At 34.7% G+C, this 20,613-nt stretch overlaps 3 protein-coding genes across 4 annotated transcripts; 1 reads left to right on the top strand and 2 right to left on the bottom strand.

Moving 5' to 3' along the window:
* Nucleotides 1-249: 249 nt before the first annotated feature.
* On the bottom strand, nt 250-2,030 carry LOC111007087 (transcription factor MYB36-like). The gene is made up of 3 exons (XM_022279276.2): nt 1,824-2,030; nt 1,600-1,729; nt 250-1,146 (listed from the first exon to the last, which is right to left on the bottom strand). The coding sequence occupies exons 1-3, from the start codon at nt 1,957-1,959 to the stop codon at nt 396-398; spliced, it is 1,017 nt and encodes a 338-aa protein (XP_022134968.1). The 5' UTR covers nt 1,960-2,030; the 3' UTR covers nt 250-395.
* A 5,718-nt stretch (nt 2,031-7,748) lies between these two features.
* BIO1 (adenosylmethionine-8-amino-7-oxononanoate transaminase) lies at nt 7,749-17,826 on the top strand. The gene is made up of 14 exons (XM_022279275.2): nt 7,749-8,667; nt 9,423-9,593; nt 10,051-10,312; nt 10,793-10,873; nt 11,742-11,862; nt 12,848-12,993; nt 13,616-13,710; nt 14,478-14,593; nt 14,668-14,808; nt 15,642-15,775; nt 15,864-15,995; nt 16,298-16,432; nt 16,734-16,846; nt 17,486-17,826. The coding sequence occupies exons 1-14, from the start codon at nt 7,973-7,975 to the stop codon at nt 17,688-17,690; spliced, it is 2,547 nt and encodes an 848-aa protein (XP_022134967.1). The 5' UTR covers nt 7,749-7,972; the 3' UTR covers nt 17,691-17,826.
* Nucleotides 17,827-18,583: 757 nt separating this feature from the next.
* On the bottom strand, nt 18,584-20,598 carry LOC111007056 (F-box protein PP2-B3). 2 transcript variants are annotated; one of them, XM_088124970.1, is made up of 4 exons: nt 20,157-20,598; nt 19,303-19,424; nt 19,176-19,203; nt 18,934-19,092 (listed from the first exon to the last, which is right to left on the bottom strand). In XM_088124970.1, the coding sequence occupies exons 1-4, from the start codon at nt 20,529-20,531 to the stop codon at nt 19,078-19,080; spliced, it is 540 nt and encodes a 179-aa protein (XP_087981096.1). In that variant the 5' UTR covers nt 20,532-20,598; the 3' UTR covers nt 18,934-19,077. The 2 variants fall into 2 exon arrangements, with proteins under 2 accessions (XP_022134921.1, XP_087981096.1); XM_022279229.2 differs by having other exon boundaries at nt 18,584-19,203; nt 20,157-20,572.
* Nucleotides 20,599-20,613: the final 15 nt, after the last annotated feature.

Genomic DNA, 20,613 nt, shown 5'->3' with positions numbered 1-20,613 from the left:
GTGAAGGGATTTGTGGACAACAACACTGCCCACTTGAGTTGCGAAGAAGAGGTTACTTATAAGTCTACTTTCAAAGTTGATGATGGAGTTCATATATTAATATGCCATAGAAGTATGTGGATTAATGAAGTTCTGAAGAGAATTATTTTCCAAGTTCTGGGAATTTGTTCATGTATAATCTCACTACAAATGAAATATTAGAGAAACCCAACAAGAAATAAGAGCATTAATTTTGTAGTTCGATCCAAGTGGGAAATCCGGAATTAAACTTCATTATTCACACAATATACAAAGCTTACATGCAGGCAAATCCATTTTATGATCAGGACACAAATCCAAAAGCTTACTTGTCTCTCTCAACCCCTACAAACATTAATTAAAAACCCTGCCCTTAACTAAAGATTGTACCCTAACTCATAATCTTGGAACATCAACTCCGATTGAAGCACAGAACTGGAGTCCCATGAGTTAGAGGATGAAGCGGGTCTCAAATCATGCTCATTCTGAGACCACCAAACCAAGCCATCCTTCGAACCACCCACTTCCTTAAAGCAATCAAATTCAGCCATTTGTTCAGGCTGTGCCATGAAATTACCCTCAGCCTTTTCGTTAAGAAAGTCATCAACTTGTGCAAAGTTTGGAACCTCATGGTGCTCTCCAGAGGTTTGATCTGAACTTGGGATCTCGTAGTCTTGTGGAAGTGAGACAGAAATGGTATTGGATTGTGGCTGAAAGAAATCAGCAGCTGCGGCCTTGGGTACTGCTTGGCCTGGTAATAACAATTGAGTATCTTGGAGATTAGGGTTAAGGAAATTAGGGTTTTGATGGTTCAGAGATTGGAGGGTTTGGATAAATTTTTCTTGTATGGGGTGGAGTTTGGGCCATAACTGATGGTGGGTGTAGAAGGAGAGTGGGTTCTGAAGGCCCTGAAGTTGCATATGAAGTTGAAGCCTTTCTAGGGCTGAGTTGCTTAAGGCCTCTTTTGGGTCTTCACTACTGCTTGATGAAGGGGATAGGCCAGTATTATAATTGTTGCTACTTGATTGTTTGCGTTTTCCAAGCAATTTCTTCTTGAGCCTTGTATTCCAGTAGTTTTTTATGTCGTTATCAGTTCTTCCTGGCAGCTGGGCAGCAATTACAGACCACCTTAAAAGGTACAAACAGAATGCCAGGACAATTAGCCTCTGACAAAAAGGAAAGAAACAAGAGAAAACCTACGAAAAAACAAAAACCTAAAACTGTAAAATGTAAGATTGGGAAGAGAAGCCATGTTGTAGTCCGTAGAGAATCATAGGACAAAGAAAAAGGACAAATCCAATTCCAAATCTAGTAACATGGCTAGCTAATTCAAAATTTATCTGTATAATAATAAAGAATTATAATGTAAAATTTTGTGCCAAATTTAGAGAAAGAAGACTTGAAATACAAGATTTTCCTTAAATTGGAGCGCCGCTCTCTAAGGCTCATTTTTATGTTTGTTTCTCATATATCTTAACGAATTAGTTCTCTCTTCTAGAAAAGATTTGAAATACGAGATGTTACTGGAAAGTTGTGTAGATTAGGTCGAAGTTTGTGAGAGAGCGAAATAAAAATAACAACCTGCTGCCAATGCTTATGTAGAGGTTACAGATGATGTTGTCTTCTTCCTCGGAGAATCCACCATGCTTGATATTAGGTCTCAGATAATTCAACCACCTCAGTCTGCAGCTCTTTCCACATCTCTTCAGTCCTTTTATTTTTCACCCACAGAAGCAAACAATACTCTTTAGGATCCTAAAAATGAACTTAAGAGAGAAAGAACTAAACCTGAGAGTTCATAATACCAATTTTTTGAGGAAGGGCAATCCAATTTCCTCCAGTTCCATGCTCTTCAATATATGCTTTTAGCTTGGCATCTTCTTCAGGTGACCATGGCCCTTTCTTGACATTGGCTTTATCACAGCATGGAGCTCGACCCATCTTGCAGTCTTCTCAATTCAAGCTTCTAATTGATTCGTAGGGTTTTGTTTGGGAAAGAATGAGGAAGAAGACCCTGGCTTTATAGGTTGAAAAAAGTGGCAAAAATCTCTCTGTCTCTGATCTATTTGTTTATTTTTATGTTTTTGGTACAAAAAAGTCTTCTTCCACTCAACCTCTCCCCTTTACAACCCTAAATTAACCCCCATATAATTTGTTGAGTGTCATTAATCTGTGTGTCTCTCTCTCTTCCTTTTTGGATTAGTTCGGTCATGAATGTTTAACAATTCAAGCAACTGGCCACGGCACAAATAAAAAACTTACCTTTGCTTTTTGAAATCTATTAATTTAACGATGGGGAGGTGTAATAGAAGCTCCTCCATCCTGTCCGTTTGTCGCCATTGTCCTCGAAAATGTTCCATCTTATTATGAGTCCTTGGTGTGGGAAATGGTACCATATTCCGTATATTTTAAAAGAAAGTTTCTTCTATCATTCTGCAGCGACATCATACGGGAAAGTTGATTAAATTTGATTTCAGTTGCGAGGGAAACTTGTACTTGTTTCACATGCATTTGAGCTAACAGCTGGGTGATAATGGGCAGCCACAATCTGGGCTTTTTTTTTCCTCCTCTTTTGATTTCTCGGATTCGATACTGTTTGTTGCTGTTTGTTGAGCAACATTGTGACCAAAGTGCTTGAGAACTTAAGACTCAAAGTGCTTAATATTGTGTCATCTCTAAGAACAAACTTGAGTGCTAACTTAAAAATTAAAGCACAACCCTAACAAAATCTTCTAATTCCAAGAAAAATGCAAATTTTTTCTTTGTTTCACATAGGCGTAAATACTCATGATAGATTGCAGGCGAGGTATATCCATCTATGTGCTTAAGCCCAAACTCTTCTATTCTCATTCTCTGCAATGAGAAGTTTCTTCAATATCTCTATGGTGTTTCGTGCTAGAATTGAATATTTCATTTTGGAATTTATCAACATAACATATCTCTCTCCATGAGTAGAAATATGCTCTGGTGCAATAGTTTTAACTCTATTCTATAGTTTATTTGGTTGGAGAGAAACAAGTGTGTCTTCTAAAAAACTTTCGGATCAATGACTGTATGAGATGATATCAAAATTACTGCTTCCGCTTGGTCTTCAAAATCGACATTCTTTTGTAATTATGATATTTGCATCATTTCTCTTAACTGAAACACTTTCACTTAGCCTCCTCTATTATATGTTTCTCACGTACTTTTTTGAACCAATGATTTGTTTTCTTATCCTAAGCTAGGCTAAGCCCTTGTCGTCTAAAATTATCAGATAAACCCTTTTATTCCCATCTCCAACTTCATTGGTCCACGTACGTTTCCCTCTTTCTCTCTTGGCAGAATATATACACCATTAAATTAAGTTATTATAGTTGCGATTTGTCATTCGATTAAAGAGAGAGGAAGAAGGGCAAAGGCATAATTAATATTGAAAAGCTTTGAAAAGGATGACGCCTCACATTGACCTTTGTTTTCCCTTTGATTAGTTTGATAAAATAAAAATTATTGTATGGATGACTTTTGGAATTAAGAAATATAGAAGCAAAGCGAGGAAGGCACCCAAAGGAACCACACCCACGTAGAAGTTTACAAGACGAAAACCAACAAAAAAAAAACACGAAATTAATTCCTAATAAAACCCACTCACTCTTTCAATTATTTTATATAATTAAGTTTACCAAACTGAGTGAGATCTTTAATTAGACGCAATCAGCATCCTTCTGCTTGTCTTTCTCTCCAAACGCAGAATCCCATGGCAAATTACTTGATCCTTTCGGTTTCATCACCAAATTAGACCCATCTAATAATAATTTTAAGAATTTTAGTTAATTAATAAAGTTGTCCTTTAGATAAGATCAGGATGAGCATCAAATAAAATTAAAGTGAGAGATGGAGAGAAACAACAATAATTTATAAACCAATTGAAATGTGGAATATTTGGTGGCATTATAATGTATAATTGGCCTAACTTTTAATTCTTAAGCTAATTAAAAGTTGACTAATTAGGCTTTGGTTATTGTAAATCCATGTCCAAACACACCGCATCAAAACAAACCCAGTTATATTTAGTTTCTCTGTTGCCCTACCAACCCGAGAAGAGAGACTTAGTATTTAATTCGTCGTTCAAGAACTAAAAGAGTTAAGAAATTATTTTCTCGTTAATTATCAAATTGTAGTCAACAAGTCTTTAATTGGCTAATTACATGACTTTTACATTCCATGGCAATTATTATATTAAAGATAATCAATCCCTAATTACTATATTGTAAGATGAATAATTTGGAGACTACTTCATGACCATTTCGTTTTATTTTTGTTTCAAAAAAAAAAAAAATAGTTTGACAATTCAGATTTTCTATTCTAATTAAGATACGTTTTAAAAATTCTAAGTAAATTTCAAAAACTAAAAAACTGCAGGGATGCGCACTCTTCCCATATAGTACATATGGCGGATTGCGTTACATATGACTTGAATCTATGACCTCAAGATATTTCTTAGGCTCTCAAACCCACGTATTGTTTACCATTCTTTTTCTTTCTCTAAAAAATTTTAATCTCTGTATATTTTTTATTTTTTTTCTAACCTATCACTCTCATTCTTCTCTTTCTTAAATTTTGTATTTTATATTTTCCCTCTTTTGAATCTATTTCTTTATCCAGAAAATATATCTCAATTTTTTTTCTATCTAACTTTTTTATATTTCAATTTTCTTCCTCTTTGTATTTATCTATTTTCCCTACAAACATATCTAAATTTTTTATATTTTTTTTGTTGTCTAAAATGTTTTGTCACTATAATTCTTCTTTCTTTTTCTAATTTTATTTTTTTTCTCTAACTTTTTTTTCTCCTAACTTTATTCATTTTTCTTTGAAATTTTGTCCTTTTGTATTAACCTTTCTCTCACTAATTTTTTCTCTAAATTTTTCTTTTCTAAATCTTTTTATTTATCTTTCTAAATTTAATCTCCCTTAAATTTCTCTTTAAAAAGTTTATGTTTATCTCTCTAACCTTTTATTTTTAATGTCTGTACATTAGAAAGACAAAAATCCCCGTAGGATTGGGTACATACTCGAAGAACAAGAAATTCATTTCCCACCATGCATGCCCTGGCCCATCCCCAATTCCATTTTTTAAATAATAAATATATCTTTTATTAACTATATTTTTACTAAATTAGGAATAAAATATTAAATACTTAAAAAACTTTTTTTTATACTAGTAAATAATAATATTCATTAATTAGATATAATTTATATGTATTTATTACTCTTTCTTATTTTTTAAATTATATAAATAATTAAAATTAAATACTAAACCAATAATTTTTTCCACGAATATCTTCATCTCGAAATGAGGATTCCTCCACTTGGATCTCAATTTATGAAATTGGAGAATTGGGCGGAGATGAGAATTAAAATCTCTACAAGGACGAGGTGAGGAGGGTATCCGAATCACGTCCCATCCTATTATCATATTTACTTTGTATAGATTTTTCCTCTTCCTGCATATCTATTCAAATCTCTTCCTTATTAAAAACATAAAACAAAAAACGGTTATCAAACATGTTTGGTTTTTTGTTTTCTAAAAGTAAAAAAACAAAAAAATAAATATTATCAAATCTGTATGATTTTTACTTTTTAAAAACAAAAAAATCAAAAACAAAAAGTAGAAATCGTTATCCAACGTGCCCTTGTTAATTTGATTAAAAAAATTAAGTATTTACCCCGGAGTTGTTTGTTTGAGATTGAACAAATATGAATAGTTTATTTATACGTTCAAGTTCAACATATTAATTAGTTTGTGGACCTTGGTTATTATTATTTAATTTGCTCGCATTAAATGGTGGGATGGAACAAAGAAATTGTATATATTTTGAAGTTTAATTTACTAAATTACATGAAATCTTTTTAAAGAAAGTTTACTCCAAACTATATATTGTCAATGATTCCCAAAATTACACAGGAATAACATATATATATATATAATTCATTAAAAATTAAAACACTATATACTAAATCATTAATGCCAAAGTGAATATAATGACAGTTGATGCCAAAATCTCAGCTTCTAAAGTGAGGAGTAACCAACAATTGTCAAACCATTTCCGCGTTTGATTATCTTCCAAATTTGGTGACCAAACCAAGCACTTTATATATAAAAATGCATAGATTATTTAAATATATTCGAATTAAGTTTCATGCGTATTTACCATGGTAAACATATACGACCAATTTTCTAAACTTTTCTTTATGAAAATAATACGCTTAAATAAAAAAAAATCTAACCACTACTGCCTTGACTTTTGGTTTTCATTACGATTAAAATTGTCAAGTCAAACAACAAAAATTAGAAATCAATTAGTGTTTGTTATATATATATATATATTATTTATTTATAATTATAAGCGCCATAGCACGACTAAGTTGTAATATACGAAAATTTAAAGTCAAATATATCAAATCTCTCTTTCGAAATTTTGTGAACAACGAAATTTATATATATATCTAAAGACCAATCTGATTCAAAACACATTAATTTTCGTCAATATTACAAAATTATTAAAGAATTTAGTTAATAATAAAAACACTTTCAAAGTCCACTGTATTTTTAATTAAGGTATTATACGTAGCCAAGGAAAAAGGGAAGGATATATGTTGTCACAGAGTTTGACCTCATGGATGTAGCGAATGGAGATATTTGGTTGCCATTCATGAACATCGATCAAACCCAAAAAGGTCAACTGGGTTTGAAAAATAGATTAAAAAGAATAATATATGCACGGATTCTGATCTATCAAATATATTGAAGGAGTGGTTGGAATAATAAGATATATACATAGGACCTTTAAATTATTACCATAACCAAACCTTGGTTTTGAATATCCCAAAGCCCTTATCTGCACCAATAATGGAGAAGTTGTGACACCCAGAGGAAGGGTAAGGCTAAAAAAAATTATTCTCAAAGTTAAACATGTTGACTTTAAGCAATTTTAAATTGGTGTCCTCCTAAAGAGTCGAGACCACTAAGCTGTACTAAATTCATATTTCAAAATCTTAGTCTAAATCTTGGACTTGAGTAGTATTATCTTCACTAGTTTTTTAGAAGGAAAGTTTATTCATTGACTCGAGGTTAAATAGAATGTTAGCTTCCAAGCCTCCCTTTTGCACTTTGCATTAGAGAACTACTTGTAGTTCGGTCTAATCAAATTCTCAATTACCTTTTTTCTCTTAACCAGTTGAAGCAATACATTTATTGTGTTTCATACGTATTTTCTTAATTAATTGTTCACTTATAACCATCAATTTTCCTTTCTAAGTAAGAATAGTCTGATCTCTTGTAGAATAAAAGAAAAATACATTTAAATGGTAACTCGATCAGAACTTTACAGAGAAAGACACTTTTTTTTCTTTTACTTATAGATAATTTGTTATGGAATAAGATGGGTGTCGGTCTGTTTAATCCTCTGAAAAACATTAATATAAAATTGAGTACTTCAAGCAATTATTATGTGGTAAGGTAACACAATTTATCATACTGTATGGGTAAGAAGTCAAAGAGCGCCAATTGCAAATACAAAATGAGGCTTGAAATTTTATTAGTAAAATGTTACAAGGTAACTGGGCTCACTAAGGCCCACTACAGTGCCTTAGGCCCAATTGTTGTTTGAGCCCACATTTCAATTTATCCAAAAAAAAAAAAAAAATTAGATTTTGATTTATTTCCGAAGTTCACACTTGCTTTTCCACTTCCGGATGTGGACGGTGGGTTGGCCACCAATGGACGGAGAAACCAGAGCTGTGGGGCAGCTACTACTGCGTACTCATACTCTGCAGCTCTCTCTGCTTCTTAATCTTACAATTATGGCTAACGCTATCGCTAACCTACTTTCGCCTCCTTCTGAGTTCTCTCAAATTAAAACTCAGCATCTGCAGCACTGAATTCATTATCCAGTTCCATTCCAACTCCAGGATGCTTCTGCTTCGCCTCCGCCGTAACTACGAACGCTGCCGCCGCCAATTACTTCTCCTTAAGCCTTTCTCCACCACAACCGCTGCCCATTTCGACCTCCCACTCTCCCATCCCACTTACACTGTATGGGGCTCCAATACCTCCGTTGGTAAAACCTTAGTTTCCGCCGGCCTCGCCTCCTCCTTTCTCCTCTCCGATTCTCCCTCCCGATTCCTCTTCCTCAAGCCCATCCAAACCGGCTTCCCTTCCGATTCCGATTCCCGCTTCCTCTTCCACAAGTTGTCTTCCATTTACCAACGCCGCAAACCTCCCCTTTCTCTTCTCGCCTCCGACCATGTTCTTAACGCCTCTCTCCCCGTAATTAATTCCGATGCTACCGACGTCGCAATGTGTGACCTGGGCCGCTACGAAGAACAACGATTACTGGGAGACCAATCGGGTTTAGGTTCCAGGTTAATCTGTAAAACCATGTACGCGTGGAAGGAGGCAGTATCTCCGCACTTGGCTGCTGCAAGGGAAAGCGGGCCGCTGGACGACGCAGTTGTGCTACATTCGCTGCGTAGTTGCTTGGCTGCTGGATTGGGAACCAGTGGCGAGAGTGAGGGTGAAGAAACCAGAGCCATGTGTCTCGTCGAGACGGCTGGTGGGGTTGCTAGTCCAGGCCCCTCTGGGTCCCTTCAATGTGACTTATACAGGTGCCTATAAGATTCTATCATCGTACCGCGTATAATTGATTATTCTATTACTACTGCACTGTTCTCTTTCTTCTTTCTTTCTATTTTTAAATTACCGGCGTTGTACTGGAAGAATTCTACCGGTTGCAGCAATCGAAAATGCCATGACGAATATTGTGCTGTTCGATTGATAAGTTCGGTTCTAACGTGGTTAGAGTTCAGTACTGTTGGTAATCATTTAATATTTAACCAAGCTGAACTCGTCTTGCTTTGATTCCGCATCTTTTCCAGATGTGCCAATGCCGAGTTTGAATCTTTTGAAATTAACATTTTTTCTTAACGTGTTTGTTTATAAGAGCTGGACCTCTCTGCTGCTCGGGTTGTGTGTGCACCCTGTTGTCTGTAATGAATAATCTGTTATATCATTTCTGATGTCAGCATTGTGCCCAATCATTTTCTGTGGTTCTAAATTTTTTCCCATTAGAAAACTTCTCTTCGAATTTGCTTTGTGAGGATACCATACAGCTACAACCCATTCTGGCGGCAGGACATTTAAATATATGAATTGAGAATGTTAACTGGATTTGTGTTTATTCTTTTTTCTTATACGAAATTCATAGATGAACTTTTCGAGAGCAAGCAATTGTGATTAAGAATGAGCCGTTGGTATATTTTATCATTTTTTATCATAGAAAATGGTAAATATTGAATCATGTGTATACTGCAAATATGTTTACTTGAATCCTGAGTTTCAGATTTTGATTTCATTCTATCAGACCTTTTCGTTTGCCCTGCCTTCTTGTTGGTGATGGCCGGCTGGGTGGTATTTCTGGAACAATTTCAGCATATGAGATCTTGAAACTTCGAGGTTACGATGTTGCCGCCATTGTCTTTGCTGATAATGGTCTTGAAAATGAAGTGCCGCTTAATTCTTATCTTCGGAATAGGTAATTGTAGTACTTTTTTCTGGTTGACTGGAATTTTCTTTCATACGATCCATGGTACTCGAAAGTGTCAGACAACGTGTTATTGTATCACATTGATTTTTTTAAAATAGATTTTCGGAATAGATTTTCTTTTGAAGTAGGTTCCTTCAAGAGATTGGACGCTAAAATCCACTAAATTTCTTGGCATGCACGTGCAACATGAAAAAGACCAAAATCCTTCAACTTAGAAATTTTATTCGTTCAGATGTCCTTTACCACCCATTTTTGAGTTCCAATTGGTTGGGCTGCTCTGCATCACAGGCATGTGGCCAAGCTGTCGCCACATGCCTATCCGATAGTATGACATTGTTTTAATTTCATTCTTCCTGAAACTGTCTTTTTCTCATATACTGTTATAATTTCTTACTTCAATTTATATTTCAGCCTTGAGACATGTTCATTGACCTTTCTCTTTTAGGGTGCCGGTTCTTGTGCTGCCTCCCATTCCAACTGATATGACAGATGACCTGATGGATTGGTTTGATAATTCTCAGAACGTATTTGATTCTCTGAAGGAAATAATGCTATCAGCTTATTCAAAAAGAATTAACAGATTGCGAGAAATGCCAAAAAGGGCAATGAATGCTTTTTGGTGGCCGTTCACCCAGCATAAACTTGTGGCAGATGAAGCTGTTACAGTAATTGATTCTCGCTGTGGTGAGAACTTCACCGTTTTCAAGGTGCAACTCAGCATTTCTGTTACTGAATAATATATTTTTATATTACATTTATACTTTCACAGAGTTTTCCAGGTGGGTTCTCCGTGCGTAAGGTGCATATATGTGAATATATGCATTTGTTTTAAAATTGTAATATTAGTGAAATAAAATTTATTCAATTCAAATCATGTACGTGCCTACAAATCTTTTTGTATATAGTTACATTTTGAAAATATTTTTCCACTATCCGAAGGTTTCTATAAATAGATTTTAACATCATTTAGGAGTTGAATTTGTCTTACGGATCCCTGTTGAAATACTGTATTTTTTCGACCTTTTGACTTCATGTATATGTACTGTATTGATATGCTGCCCTTGGAACTCACATTACCTTGATTCCACGTGCATGTATGATTTATTTATGCTTCTGTGAACTTCACTAGCCATGTAGCATAAAATATTATAAGAACTTATCATGTTTTCATTTCATGTTCAATGTAGAATCATGATAATGAGTTTATGACTCAACAATTTGATGCATGTGCCAGTTGGTGGACACAAGGTCCTGATGCTGCCTTACAGGTCATATCCTGTTCCTTTTTCTTTTTTCTTTTTTATTTATTTATTTTATTTATTTCTCTTTTCATTTAAGCTGTTGCGGTTTGTGTCATATGATTCATTTAGTTTCTAAGTTTTAGCTAGTTTCCCACATTTAAAATAACAAAGGAGAAGAAACCAACCAACAGGTTTCTCTCTGATAGCAAGAACTATTATGGAAAAACAAGCAACATATCCAACACAATAATGATAACCTTTTATAAGGATTATCTCTCTCCATTAAAGGAATATCATAATCCCTATTTCCTTTTACCTTCCCTTATTTTTTTGCAACTACAAACACTAAACAAGTTTTCCCTCCCCGCCCTGATTGAGTTATTAGGGGTATATATTACTCTTGGCTGGTTGGTTTGTTAGAGAAATAGTGGTTCTAAATAGAGTGAATTAGTGAGAGGAACGGTTTGGACGGAAATATAGAAATGTTGTTATGGTAACAACCCTACGACATTTTTTTGTCAGAAAACTTGTAAGATTTTAATATCCTTGGTGCATGACCACCACGAGGTTGAAACTAATTCTTTCTAAGCCCCTTTACTTTGTCACTAGCCCGAGTGACCACTAGGCTATTAAAGATCCATAATGTTATTAAGGTGTTTCTGTTAAAATTCTTTTTCTATTTGTTTTTTTAATTTGTGTTTCTGTTAAAATACTTGATCTTTTCATTTCTTTGCTCATGTTGAAATGGTAAAATACTGTGTTCTTTGTCCTTTTGAAAAAAAAAAAAATATATATATATATATATATATATATATAGCCGTGGAATTCTTATATTTCATTGCATTAGCATACCCTTAATTTTGCCTTAACGCACCTTTTGTTTAGGTGTTTTCAGACTGAGCTAGCAAGAGATGTGGGTTATGCTGCTGCAAGATTTGGGCATGTAATGTTTCCAGAGAATGTGTATGAACCAGCATTGGAATGTGCAGAGCTCTTGCTTGAAGGTGTCGGAAAAGGTTACTACCTTTTTTTTAACCTATTTTTCTCATACGGTCATGTCATGGATTTTTTAAATTATGCACACATATTTAGACATGTTCCAAATTGACCAATGTTAGATTTTTCAGATTCCCGATTACCATGCTACCCTGCAGCCTAAAATTTGATTAATTTATTTATCAAGCTCATAATTGAAATAGTTGGCCCAACGAACCTTATTTATTTACATAATTTGGCCATGAAATTCACATAAAATCAATTACTTATCTGGGATGAACTTAAAAATTGTTTGCACAAATAAAAAGTCATTGACTCCATATTATAAATGGACCTCTATAATTACCTTAAAGTTAGAAATTATTGAAAGCCATACAAATAAAAAAGTAGGTACGAGAAAAAATAATAATGATGAGACAAGGATCAGTTCTTCCATCTTATCTTAAAAAAAACAAACAAAAGCAAACAATTGACTCTTCATCCATGTTTTTCTTTACTTAGGATACATTTTTTTTAGCTGGTTATCATGTATATTGAGGGCAAATAATGCTTAGAACTTAAAAGATTTATTTATAATTTGCATCTGTACTTCAAAGTCTTGTGAGTGGCTTTGAGAGTTTTGGTTTTTGACTTATCTGAATAAGCTTTGATCCCAGAAAAAAGTTTCACATCCATAAATTTTCTAGCTAAGAAGTTATTCTATTTGTCGCACAGTTGTACTAAACACAACTTTAGTAATTGTTGTGTGAAATATTAACCCATTTACCTTTTGACTTCTGGTTTCATTTGTAAGTATATTAGACTCCGCTGATTAAGTAAAATGGAAACAAGAATGATTACGTTGAATGATGAACCATTATTAACTCAATAAGTTATTTGAGGGTTTTGTATCTAGAAGTATGGTGCAATTTATGCTAAGCTATAGTTCAAGAGGAGGGGTTAGTGTAGTTAACCTTTTCCTTGATTCTCTACCTCTGTTTTACACCAGAGTTCAATTGTTTGCAGGTTGGGCTTCTAGGGTGTATTTCTCAGATAATGGATCTACCGCCATTGAAATTGCACTAAAGATGGCCTTTCGGAAGTTTTCTTTTGACCATGGAATCCATGATGCTCAAGAATGCAATGCTGAAGGACAACGTACTGAGCTTATGGTAAGTTGGGAGCTCAACGTATATGCCAAATACACTCAGATAGCAATAATTTTTATTTTGAGACATCTACTAGCATGCTCAAAACATCTGGATGGACCCCCTTCACTTTCCATAGCCAAGATAACCTTTGTTTAAAATATTGAACTACTCCTTTCATTTGTAAGACAGGGACTAATTAGTTGTGGCTTCTTGCAGAGAAGGTTGACCTTCCTTAATGCAAGAGTTCCTTGATTGTAGAGGAAGTTCTTCCTTTGTAAAGAAGGAAGATGATCATCATCTTCTTCTTTTAGTTACAGGCCTTCTCTACAGAATCTTCTTACTCTTCCAATAGCGACTTATGAATAGTCCTCTGACTCTCATAGTAATGTGTATCAGTTGCCCACACTCGATTCCCTATCTCATCATTTCTCCATGATCTATAATCTATATCATTAATTAAGCGGAGTGAAAAATATCTAAGTATTACTTGGCTACCATTGTCCCAGTACACAAACTTAGTAGTTTGTTCCCCACGTGATTTTCTGTTGTTGACAATTATAATCATGCATGATATTGCGGTGTAATTTTTTTTGAAGAAAAACTTATAATTTATTGGTGACATTATCTAGATTTACTATTCCAGGTTTTGGCTCTCAATGGATCATATCATGGTGATACATTAGGAGCTATGGAAGCACAGGCACCGTCATGTTACACAGGCTTCCTGCAGCAACCATGGTATAGATTTTTGCATACACACCTATGATGTTTGTTTAGTTCATCCCAGAAATTTTCAAAATATGTATTTCATTTTATTTTTTGGGAAGAAACGAAAATTTCATTAATTATAATGAAAGGAACAAATTCGTAATAAAGAAGCCAGTATTTTCTTTTGAACATCCATTCTTTGATCAGGGTTTATGAGGTGACTGGTTACCATTCAATCTTCTTGTAAGAGTATCCTTATATCCATTGTGTATGAATTTTAACGTATTTTTCTTGGGTTCTGCCACCTAAAAATTATGTGATCCAACATGTATAATGTGATTGGCCGCAAAGCATAATCCAACATCCATAACGGACGCCATGGAGCTGAAACGTTAAAATTTTATCAAAATTTGTAAAAAAAAGTATTTAGTAACAACGTTTTGATCTGTTTTTTTTTAGGTGATATGATACTGGATATTAATCTGGTAAAAAAAAACTTCGATATCAGATTTTTCAGCATCGTTGCTATAGCTAGTCACGTAGTTCTCTTAGCTCAGAGAGAACAAGTGTTTTGTGCACATTACTCGAGTCTAATTAGCGATTCTTATTGCGTGAAAGCTCTTCTTGTAGTTCTTGTACTTTTTATCTTTTTGATGTTTTTGTTTTTGTATACAGCCTGCCTTGTACTTTCACTCATCTTGATGAAAGATCGTAGTTCTTTATGCATGAAAGGGATTAATAGTGAAGGATAGTCCTGGGAACATGTTAATATCACATTTCTTGCATACCCACAACAGGTACTCTGGAAGAGGTGTGTTTTTGGATCCTCCTACAATCTATATGCACAGAGGTAAATGGTATCTTTCCTTGCCAGTTGGATTGCAGCCAGAGACCAAGATGCTTGAAAGTGCTTGTAAGTGAATATAGTCCTACCCCATTGAAGTACATATTGTTTTTTTATTATTGACATAATGTTATTTCTATCAGTTTTCTATTCACGTGATGAGGTATTTGATGAGAAAAGGGACCATTCAGATTTGGCTGGAATTTATTCAGCATATCTGTCTCAACAATTATCATATTCTTCAAAATCCAAATCTTTCCTTGGAGCATTGATTATTGAACCAGGTAACCAAGATACTACCATCATAAAACTTTTCCTTCGTATGATTTTGAGAATTCATTAAAAGAATTCACAATGGAATAAGTGATTTTCCAATCAGATTTCTAATGCATGAGATGGAGAATGTTACGATTGTAAATATCAACCATGTTGGAGATTCTGAAAATTTTGGGGGGGGGGGGGGGGGTCTTAGATGTAGTTTCGGACCTAAGTTCTTGACGGTCTTTTGATGATATAATTTTATGCTTTTTTTTTTTGTGATTTTACTCCCATTGTTACTTGCCTTTCTGGCAGGTTAATGTTTAGGCTTCTCTTAACCAACTGGAAGGCTTTTTGTAATCCTTTGGCTTGGGGGGTTCTTTCACTGCAGTTCTTTCTCCCTCTGCTGTAATTTCATTTATCAATGAAATTATTGTTCTTCTATAAAATATATATATATATATATATATATATATATATATGTTGAATTGAAGTGGATGGTTACTTGTTCCTACGAACTATTTTTGGTATCAGTCCTAGTTAACTCGTGATATTCCTTTTTTTGCATAATCCTTAGTGTGTGGCACCCTCTGCAAACTCCTTTCAGGAGTGTCGATTCTTGAAAATTTGTGCTTATGATTATTTAATTTCCAATCATTTGGAAAAGATTGTCATTTTAAGGCTAATTCTTGTGTAGCTATGTTGGAATTACAGTATTGATACTCCTTATTGGTACTTCGGGATTTTGTTATCTGGAGTGTTTATGACTTTGGTCACGTACTCTAAGTAACCTAACTAACAATGACCGTTGTTTCCTTAACTACTTATTTTGTCATCTGTCCTGGGAATTATTATATAGTAATACAAGCTGCTGGAGGAATGCATATGGTGGATCCTCTCTTCCAACGAGTACTTGTGAAAGAATGCCAAAATCGAAAGATCCCTGTCATTTTTGATGAGGTTTTCACTGGTTTTTGGCGCTTGGGCAGTGAGGTTGGTAGCCAGTCATCATAATAAGTTTCATTTTCTATCTGGAATACATAATGTTATGGTAGTAATTCAAACTATCTTTTCCTTGCAGACTGTTGCAGAGTTACTTCATTGTGCACCAGATATAGCCTGCTTTGGAAAGCTGATGACTGGTGGAATTATTCCGTTATCTGCTACCTTAGCTACAAAATCAGTATTTGAATCCTTTATTGGGGACTCTAAGGTAATACCGTGAGGGGTGTGATCATTAGCTACAATATCTTTCTGTTGTCACCTGTCTATGAGACAGCTTCATCTTATGCCAGCTAATTTTTATTATTTTAACTTTTCCCAAAGCTAACATTCTTATGAATTTCCAATTAGTACCAGTACTGCTCAATCAAAAATTTATCTGCAAGCCTGGTTGATTGTGTTATGATCTGCGTGGTTTTCCTCAACTCTTTTATAAGAGCTGAAATAAGCTTGCTTGCAAAATTTATGGTATCCATGAAACAATTAAATCCCCTCTTTATTTTCCTAATACAGCTTCAGGCACTTTTGCATGGACACTCGTACTCGGCTCATGCTTTGGGCTGCACGGCTGCTGCTAAGTCCATTAAGTGGTTTAAAAATCCTGAGACAAACCAGAATATCAATTCTGAAGGGAGATCCCTCAGGGAGGCAAGTGCAATCATATTTTGAATATGTTCTCAATTGACTGTGCAACTAATTTGACATGAAGTTGTTTGAAATGATTATAAAGTTATGATTAGAATGATTTGGATAGCATCATCTGTCTGAGGAGAAAGGGAGAAGAAAATGATACTTCGGCAGAAAATAATATAGTTGATTTTATATTACATAATTTTGAATAAATATTCCTTGGACGCATGATTCTTATACGTGTATTTGAAGTTATGTTATACTTTGAAGGTCTTGCTAAGAATACTTTTTTGATTCATCTGTTCTTTAACGCTTACAGTTATGGGATGAAAACTTGGTTTACGAGATCTCATTACACCCTGCAGTGAAGAGAGTAGTTGCATTGGGAACTCTCTTTGCTCTAGAACTTCAAGCAGATGGCTCCGATGCCGGGTAAGTTCAAACCTAGTCAACTACAGCTTTTCGTCTAGCATTGTTACCTCACTTTTCACAATAGCGTTTACTTGTATAATCTCTTCGTTAAATACACGCTAAGCTATGTTCTTATTGAGATAGCTGTTTCTTTAAACATTGCCAGATTAGACAAAACGAAGATTGTCAATAGTATTCATTGATCTTGTGACCTATTGGGATTTCGTAATCATCAGGCGGAAACAATTTTTCTCTTAGGAACCCTTTTATGAATACAGTAGTAATTAGGTAGTGCAGACGATGTTGATTCTCCATAGCGAGTATTATCAACCATTAACTCCACTGAAGTTTTTTGTCCAATTGCATGCTAGGCTGCTATTCACCTGTCTTCCAAATAACACCTACGTTCTTTTTAGATTTTTGAAGCATAAAGATACAGCAAATAATAGGAAGATAAATTACACCTGATATTCTGTTTGATGGCCTAAAGTAGTACGCGAATTTATTAGCCTCCCCGAACAAAATTTTGTATTATCCTGCAGATTTCATATTCCATCAGGAATTACAATTTGTGGGTGAATAGATTCACATTAGAATTTCTGTTTACCAAATACGATCATTCTTAGTGTTGACTACTGAAGTTTGATCGGTTTCGAACAGGTATGCATCCCTATATTCAAGATCTCTTCTATTAAAGCTTCGGGAAGATGGGATTTACATGAGGCCACTGGGCAACGTCATATACCTTATGTGTGCACCTTGCACAAAACCAGATACCTGCACCCAATTATTGATCAAACTTCACAGCAAATTGGAAGAATTTATCAGCGATTCTAGAGAGAGCTTGAAATCCTGTCATTCATGAAAGACAGCAATAGTTAATTATTCTGTAAGGCTTTTTTGGTGGCTCTATTAGTTACCTTTAAGTGTAGTTAGTGGTCTAGTGTCAGCTCGTGTAGTAGCAAGTATTATTAATGGAAATTTCTTGTTTTATTTGGTTATTTGTTCTTTCGTTTTTGCTTGACCTATAAAATTTGAAATTAATTCTAAAGTTAAACAGGTTTAAAACTAAGATTGCATGTGGTATTAGGACTGAAATGGTGTTTAAGAAAGCATGCTTAATGATACATTTTTAAAAATTTGGTTGTACATTGAATCAAACTTTGTATCATTGTTTCTGCCAGATGAAAGATATTTTTGAAACATAAATAACATATACCTTTTACATTCGAAACTAAAATTAATTCTACAGACTGTCATCTCAAATGGGGGAAAGATTTTTTTTTTCCTCCCTTTAGTGCAACATGTAGGGACAAGGGATCAAACTCATAACAACTCAATTGGAATTATATATCAATTACTATTAAATTATATTCACTTTTACGGAGAAAGTTTTTTATATACCTTTAAGGTGACAAATGAAAATAGCAGAAATTTGAATGAAAATAGTAAAAGAGGTCACCCATGCAGGGCTCAAAGATTGTTTAACTATATAATTTATTAAACCCTTCATTGACTGTACATTAATCTGAAAAAATTTTCTAATATAGCATCTATATTTTTTTTCCCCAGAGTGTATGTTAGTCATCCATGATGGTTTATAAACGATTGGAACATATTTAAGAATACATGCTTAGTGATAACAATTTTAAGATCTGGTTGTAAATTAAACCAAACGTTAAAGACGTTCAAAAAACATAAATAACAAATACAAAGCAAGGTTTTTCAGATTTTTAGTATGTCAAAAAAGAAGGCTACTAGATAAAAATAGCAACAATTTGATTGTAATAATTTACTATATAGTTTCTTTAACTTCTCTATATACAAGGCAAAGTTCATGTCTATCCTTCTATGGCGGTAAAAGTTACATCACGGGTTTAATAAAGTTTGTAAGAGTTTATCTATGAAAATGGAGAGTTGAGTTGACTTTAGGCCTAATCTGTATCCCCTGTACAACGAGGACCCTCTTGGAATCATTACACTTCACCTCCTTAAGAATCATCTCAACTTCATCATCTCCACCATCAATATGAAACTCTCCCAACTCAGTTTCAAACCAACCATCATCTCTCTCCCTTGGCTGCTCCAACCCTGACATGTTTTCGGGCAGATTGTTCCCCGCCCGTGGTACACGTCGCCGCCGCTGATGAGGATCGTCCAAATACGGGTCCAAACAAACACTCTTCATACAGTATTCACTCCCAACAATTCCAACCATGGCATCGACAGGATCTATATTGAACCCATAGTATCTACGTTCCCTCATCCTGAACACAAAGTAAGCTGCATAAGTGGTTGCAGGAGACAACATTCCACTACTAATCTTTCCACGTATTTCAAGCCACCACACCTTGAGGATAACAACTACTTCTGCAAACCTGATTCTCACACCAACATTAAACGTTAGAGTATTAGAATTGGGAGAAAAAGAAACAAGATAAAGAATAGGATTTGAGTCAATTACATAGACTTGAGACCTTGACTCAGGATGAGATTCCCAGGTCCAATAGACAGAGGTATCACCCCAAACAATTGACAGGTCCCTTGCTCCAAGCATTATGCATTTCTTACCACTCCATTTGTCCAATGAAAAGCTAAGCTACATACCAACCATAAAACCCACTCAATTTATGTGCATACAAATAGAAAATGCAGCGCAGCTTTCACTAATTCAACAAGTGGTTGGCAAAAAATATAAATGTGAACACGTTGGCTTTCTGTTCTTTGAGAATCAGACTAACACAGATGTTCAAAACTTTCCTAAGTGGGAGATTTTTAATAATGGTGTGGACCTAAAATTTGTGGTAGCGGAGGGTCAATTCCCCAAACAACTTTGGGGAATGTAAGACTCTGGTACAGAGGATATCATAAGTATCTAAAACCTCACATGTTAAATCCGAGCATGACTATGGTATGGTAAAGGAGGAATTTTAATAAAATTGGGTCTGAGGTTTTTGGAATTTGTTTGAAATGCATTGTAGGAGACTAACCATTCTAAAAAGCATCTGTTTCATTTATGCATTCATACGTACTTCAAAAGACAATAAATATAATGGAAGCCTTTTTACTTAATCAAAGATGCATTTACATCGTTTGTCAAAAGAAAAAAAAAAGCATTTACATCTAAAAAAATATTAAAATAGTTATTTGGTTGCTATCTTATATTCTAAATCTAGATGTACATGTAAAATCTTGAAGAAATAATAAAATTATTCTATTGGACAGAATTAAATGGGGCCTTCAAGATCACAGCTATGTTAGAATGAATTTGAAATACATCCAACTCCGGCCACCTTCAATTTAGAGAAATTAGGGGAATCTGAAAGCTGACCTTCTTCCCGTCATCAGTGAGCAGCGGGTTATCGCAAAGGGAGAAAAAGATCTCCTTCTTCGAACTCGAAATCGGATCAATATTCAGATCACTAGGTTTTCTCCGACAAATCAAATCGTACCAATCGGTAGGCAGGAATCTGTCCCACACGATATCTGACTGCGCCGCCGCGTGGAAAGCCCGGGAAACCGTCGACGACCTGCACGCATCCGATGGCCCCGTCAGCGACAATATGTTGGCTATTACTCCTTCCGGCAGGGAAGAGAAATCGGCAATTTCTTCGCCCTCCGTTCCCGTCATCGTTTCTTCTTCCATCTCTTGTCCATGAATCCGAAAACTCTGTTCCACTGATTCTTTTAGGCAAAGGGATAACATATATTATATTATTATTATCTCAGGATATTTCACGGACGAATGCCCATTTATTTCTGGATTAAAAAATTGCTTTATTAATTTT

This window comes from Momordica charantia (assembly GCF_013281855.1).
Source record: "Momordica charantia cultivar OHB3-1 chromosome 6 unlocalized genomic scaffold, Mcharantia_2.0 BLBB01000006.1, whole genome shotgun sequence".
NCBI classification, from domain to species: Eukaryota; Viridiplantae; Streptophyta; class Magnoliopsida; order Cucurbitales; family Cucurbitaceae; genus Momordica; species Momordica charantia.
This window is presented reverse-complemented; position numbering and strand designations above follow the sequence as displayed.